The sequence below is a fragment of the Neophocaena asiaeorientalis genome, unplaced genomic scaffold, assembly GCF_003031525.2.
Source record: "Neophocaena asiaeorientalis asiaeorientalis breed wild unplaced genomic scaffold, Neophocaena_asiaeorientalis_V1.1 scaffold634, whole genome shotgun sequence".
Lineage (NCBI taxonomy): Eukaryota > Metazoa > Chordata > Mammalia > Artiodactyla > Phocoenidae > Neophocaena > Neophocaena asiaeorientalis.
The window spans coordinates 271606-277572 of NW_020173971.1; the positions used below are offsets into that span (position 1 = coordinate 271606).

At 50.6% G+C, this 5967-nt stretch overlaps 1 protein-coding gene across 1 annotated transcript; it reads left to right on the forward strand.

Moving 5' to 3' along the window:
• Nucleotides 1–1449: 1449 nt before the first annotated feature.
• On the forward strand, nucleotides 1450–2633 carry PYCR2 (pyrroline-5-carboxylate reductase 2). The gene is made up of 3 exons (XM_024753143.1): nucleotides 1450–1473; nucleotides 2210–2389; nucleotides 2484–2633. The coding sequence occupies exons 1-3, from the start codon at nucleotides 1450–1452 to the stop codon at nucleotides 2631–2633; spliced, it is 354 nt and encodes a 117-aa protein (XP_024608911.1).
• Nucleotides 2634–5967: the final 3334 nt, after the last annotated feature.

Genomic DNA, 5967 nt, shown 5'->3' on the forward strand with positions numbered 1-5967 from the left:
GAGCTCTCTCCAGCTGGAGGCAGGAGAGATGAGGCAGAAGGGGAGGTCAAAGAGATCCAAAGCTTGAGAAGGACTCAATCTGCCATTGCCGCTTTGTAGATGAAAAGGACCATGAGCCAGGGAATGTGAGTAACTTCTAGAAGGTGAGAATGACTCCCAGCTGACAGCCAGCGAGGAAAAGGGACCTCAGTCCTACAGCCACGTGGAACCAAATTCTTCCAACAACGTGAATGAGACTGGACGCCGATTTCCCCCCAGAACCTCCAGATAAGAACCCAGATCAGTTGACACCTTGATTCGGCGCACAGAAGCCAGTTGGGCCCACTCAGATTTCTGACCCACAGAATGTGAGATAACTAATCCATTTTGTTTCAAGCTGCTAACTTTGTGGTGAATTCTTACGGCAGCAGCAGAAAACTAATACAGACAGTGAACCAAATCCCATTAGAAGTGAGCTGTAATTACAATTTTTTTCCACTGAGTAAAGTAACAACATTACAGCTAATTTTGAATGAATTGAAAACTACCCATAATCCCACCATCCTAAAACCAAATTGTTTCGGTTTTTGAATCTCCTGTTCATACACAACCTGACCTGTTTACATACAACAGGAGTACGTACCTGTTTTAAAAAATCAATGTTAAGGGAATTCCCTGGCAGTCCAGTGGTTAGGACTCAGCGCTCTCACTGCCAAGGGCTCCAGGTTCGATCCCTGGTCGGGGAAAAGGCCCGATCCCGCAAGCCGCATGGCATGGCCAAAAAAAAAAAAAGAAAAATCAAGGTTAAGGTGGGCCTTACCGCATATGAAAAAGAGGTGTAGAGTCATATTCCAAAAGAGTCACATTGATTCTCTTTAGGTGGTGGGATTAAAGGCAGTGTTCATTTTTCCATTTGATCTAATTTCTAATTGTTCTACAGTAAACATGGATTATTGGTAATAAGAACAACAACAGCAAGGCAAATATGCATGCAAAGTGTGACTCCCTGGAGATTCCTATATCGGGAAGGAGTCAAAGGGACCTGCCATTTGACTGGCTGGGAGCAGCTCAGGATTCGCCCTCATTCCCTGAATCATCTCCATTCTTAGGAAGATGAGCCTGCTATCCAGAGACAGACCAGGAAGGATGTCCTGAAGCCTTGAGAGTGAAGACCCCTGACAAGTGAAAGCAGAAATGAAGCACTGTCCACTTTGTTGGGACAGCTGGAGGTGAAGAGGGGGCAGGACCGTGGGGTGGGGGGTGAGAAGGGAGGAAGGGCAGGAACAGCTCAACCCATCTGACTGGTGGATGCGAGGATCAGAGGAGAGGAGTGAGGTGGGCAGTCCTGGAAGCTTAGTGAACTCCCCGTTTCCTTTCTGGACTTCTCTGTCTGTTCAGACGGAATAAAGTGATAGAGTAGGCACCCAAGAAGACAGGTGCCAGAGAAGGAGAGTATATGTGCATGGCAGAATGGCAGCACCAGGCTTCCTGAGGGTATGTCCTAAGTGGCTGGGTGGGGAGGATGGGTCTTTGCTCATCTCATCTCATCTCATCCATCCAACACTTGTACCCAAAGGAACTTCACAGGCATCAAACGTTATGGCCATGGGAGCCACAGCAGGGGCCGCTGCGCAGACAAAATGAGCCTTTAGAGTCAGCAAGGTCATTATAAGAAAATGAAATGGGATTGCCTACAATTAAAATATATATTTAAAACTTTGTATGCATAAACTTTAAACTTTGGGGGTAAAAAAAAAAAAGATCATAAAGTACCACTAAAAATAGCCAGTTTCTGGTCAGGAGTTCACATGTTTAAGCTTAGTCAGGAGGACCAAGTGCTTTGGCTGCTCCCTGTCTTACGTGGCCTGCCCTGGCTGGGAATCAAGCCAGCACTGGGGGCCACCAACTCGGCCTCCTTTCCCAGGCTCTCCAGGCTTTCCAGCCATGGAGACATCTTACCTGGCAGAGGGGTGCCTTGGGTGCCAGAGAAGTGGGGATGGGGGACAGCTATTTCCTGGTTGCCGGGGAGAAGCTTGTCCGTGTCCAGCACCTATGCTCACTTGCCGGGTAGCAACATCGGAAAACTGTGCCGGTGGCGGTAGGGGCAGACAGACCCTGAGGGGCTGGGGCAGGGAATTCCAGGCTTGTTGGGGGGTTCAGCTGCTCCTTGGGAGTTCCTGGGCCTAGTGAGGTCCCTGCACCCCATGAGCCCAGTGGTCTCCTCCCACAGAAGATGGCTGTGAACCTGACCCGGAGTAAGAAGGAGACGGTGAGGCACAGTGACGTCCTGTTCCTAGCCGTGAAGCCACACATCATCCCCTTCATCCTGGACGAGATCGGGGCCGACGTCCAGGCCAGGCACATTGTGGTCTCCTGCGCGGCAGGTGTCACCATCAGCTCTGTCGAGAAGGTGCCCATCTCGGCCCTGGCGGTCCTGTGTGAGGGGAGGAGGGGTGGGTGCTAGTGGGCCTGGCCACTCACTCGGCCCTCTGCCTCAACCCCAGAAGCTGATGGCATTCCAGCCGGCCCCCAAGGTGATCCGCTGCACGACCAACACGCCTGAGGAGGGAGGGCAGCTGGGCCCCAACTCCAGCGTACTCCTAGGGGGCCAAAGTGACAACGAGTACGACAGTACTAAAAGCTGTCATCTTTAAGCCCTCCTTATATGGCAGCCCCTTTGCAAACCCTCTACATAAAGTTTCATGGCCTTAGGAGCTGGGTATAATTAAGAGTAAGAGGTTAAGTAAGTGGCCCGAAAAGATGATAGACATTTCACCAAAGAAGATTTACAAATGGCTAATGAGATGCTCGACATCATTAGTTATGAGGGAAATGCAAACCAAAACCCAGTGAGATACCACTTCACACCCACTAGTGTGACTTCTAGTTAAAAATAAAAAGGATAATAACGAATGTTGCAAGGATGTGGAGAAGTTAGAACCCTTGTGTATTGCTGGTAGGGGTGTAAAATGGTGCAGCAACTCTGGAAAACAGTCTGGTAGTTCTTCAAAAGGTTAAACAGTTGCCGTATGACCAGGCAATTCTACTCGTAGATACCTACCCGAGAGAGGTAAGAACAGATGTCCACACGAAAACTTGCTCATGGTTCTTTGTGGCAGCGTTACTCAAAATAGCCAAGAAGTGAAAACAACCCAAATGCTGAAAAACTGGTGAAGGGATAAAATGTGTTATACCCACACAATGGATATTATTCCAGTAATAAAAAGGAAGTAGTGACACATGGTACAACATACGAACCCCAAAAACATCATGTTAAGGAAGTTGCTTGCAGAAGGCCACAAATTATATGATTTCATTTACATGAAATGTCCAGAAAATGCAACTCTACAGAGATAGACTGGTTGCCTAGGGCTGGGGTGGGAATGGGACGAGGACAGGGTTTCTTCTGGAGTGATGAAGTGATTTAAAATCAGATTATGGCAATGGTTGCACAACTCTGGACATAGTCATTGAATCGTAAACTTAAAGTGCATGAATTTTAGGGTATGTAAGTTACACTTCATAAAACTTTAAAAAAAAAGGGCTTCCCTGACGGTGCAGTGGTTGAGAATCTGCCTGCCAATGCAGGGGACATGGGTTCAAACCCTGGTCTGGGAAGATCCCACATGCTGCGGAGTAACTGGGCCCATGAGCCACAACTACTGAGCCTGTGCGTCTGGAGCCTGTGCTCTGCAACAAGAGGCCGCTATAGTGAGAGGCCCACGCACCGCGATGAAGAGTGGCGTCCGCTCGCCGCAGCTAGAGAAAGCCCTCGCACAGAAACGAAGACCCAACACAGCCAAAAATAAATTAATTAATTAATTTTTTAAAAAAAACTTAAAAAAAAGGAAATAGGCAGTTCCCTGTGGCATAGTGGTTAGGATTCCGGGCTTTCACTGCTGTGGCCCGAGTTCAGTCCCTGGTTTAATTAGCTAGGAAGTGGTACCAGGACTCAAATCCAAGTCTGATACCAAATTCTGTCCTTTCTGCACCCAGCCTGCTGGCAAGCTGTCTTAGGTGACAGGAGACTGCCCTTCATCTCCTCTCCTCTGCCCCCCTGCAAGGCCACCTCCTTCCCAGGCCTAAATCCACCAACATACATTTACTGAGGACCTACTAACTGCTAGGCCCTGGCTCATGCTTTGGTGTGTAGGGTCCACCTGGCTCAGGTGAGTCCACCTGCTCAGGACCCCCTGCCCTTTGCTTCTGAGCTTCGACCAGGTGTGGTCAGGACTAGATTTCACCCAAGGTGGCTGCGGCCCCAGGCCTCCAGGGCTTAGGCGAAGAGGGCCACCCCTTGGAAACCAGTTCCGGTCGCCTTTCTGCGGGGCCTCAGGCCAGCCCTCTCAGCTGCCCGCCTCCTCACAGGGCTGATGGGTGCGGGGGCTGGAGCTGCAGAGGACACCCTGGACAGAGGGTCTAGAGGCTGGGGCCCGAGCCACCAGGAAAGCCCGTGAATGCCTCCTGACGCCTTGTAGGAGTAAAAGCTGGTGTGAGAGGCTAGGGCAGCCTTCCCAAGAAACACGTGCGCAGCACTCCCTCTGTGCCAAGCGCCCTGTGAAGCCTGGGTGTGCCGCAGTCAGGAAGACTTGTCCTTGTTCTGAGTTGCACAAGGGCCGAGGAAAGATGTGGACACAGGGAGTAGAAGTGGAAAACACGGGAAGGCAGAGGAAAAGGAAGCACGGAGATGGGTAAGAGTAAGGAAGGGCGCCAGCTAACCCCCTGCCCGCCCTCCCCCACTCTCTGCTTCTCCACCTGGACTCTGGGGGCAGCCGGGCCTAGAGCAGGCACAGCCCTCGTTTCATAACTGACTTCTCTCAGGAACCCCCCCAAACACTCCCTCATCTATTGCCTCAGTTTTGCTCTCCTGTGAAATGGGGGCACAGACCTCCGGCCCAAAAGTTAGCAATAGTTACTTTGGGGAAGTGGGATTGAGGTTGACTTCTCAGTTGATTTCTTTCTCTGTTTATTTTGCTTTAGATTGTTGCTTGCAATAAGCAGGCATGATCTCCATAGTTAAAAGATTTTAAAATGTTTCCCCTGATCCCCAGCGGCAGGCCGCGTGGGGCACAAACACACCTTCTTCATCCTTGTCCGCACGTGACCATTACTAAGCAACGCTCTGGGGAGGGACACCAGAGAGCCTGACTGTGCTTCTTCCCTCACCGTTCGCGATGGGGTAGACAGGCCTTTCTGCATATCTAGTCAAATACTTAAAGCCTTGACCTGTGCTCTGCTTTTACCAATAAACCAGAACGTAGGCAGAATGGATATCGTGTCTACTTGAGATCAGTAGTGTTTTGAAAATGAAATGCACCTCTCTTCAAGGTCCAAGCCGGTGTGGATAGCTTGCTACCTTTATGTAAGAAAAGGAGGAAATACGAAATTGGATGAAGAAACTCTAGAAGGATACATAAGACACCAAGAAGGGGTACTTGTGGGGGGACAGAGGGAAGGAGGCTGACGGGAACAGAGACAGGAGTAACATCCCATTATAAACCTTTTTGCAGTGTGCTGATTTAGGAATCGTACGAGGGTGTTACCTAGTCACCAAATACATTCTGTAGACCTTCAGGGGGCTGCCGGGCTGCCCTGGCTGTGCAGTGCTCTAGCAGGACGCATTGCCCCAAGGCGGTCAGTCAGGGCTGGAGTGACCCGAGTGCCCTACTCTGGTCTTGCGCTGCATCCAGGAACACTCTGGGCATGAGTGTGTCCTCCTTGGTAAAGGTGAACAGATGGGTGCTCTGGGCCCAGCCTCTTCCTTCCACCTGGGCCCACCTTCTGTGTCACTGTGGGCAGGAGCCCAGCTCTGGGCTCCTGTGGAACCTGGGACTCCTCCCCAGTGACACTGACCACGTCGTGTGGTAATCATCTGTTTTCCTGTCTGTTTCCACCACCAACTTGGGTGCTTCCAGGTATGGGGAACAGGCTGGGTTGTAGGCCATCCCTCCTGGTCCTAATGCTTGACACCCAGTAAACACAGCTGAA

Excerpts from the sequence above, each read along its gene's own strand:
- PYCR2 (XM_024753143.1), top strand. The coding sequence starts at position 1,450 with ATGGCAGCACCAGGCTTCCTGAGG. Across the intron at positions 1,474-2,209 it reads CAGCACCAGGCTTCCTGAGG|AAGATGGCTGTGAACCTGAC; the intron begins GTATGTCCTAAG and ends CTCCTCCCACAG. Across the intron at positions 2,390-2,483 it reads CCATCAGCTCTGTCGAGAAG|AAGCTGATGGCATTCCAGCC; the intron begins GTGCCCATCTCG and ends CCTCAACCCCAG.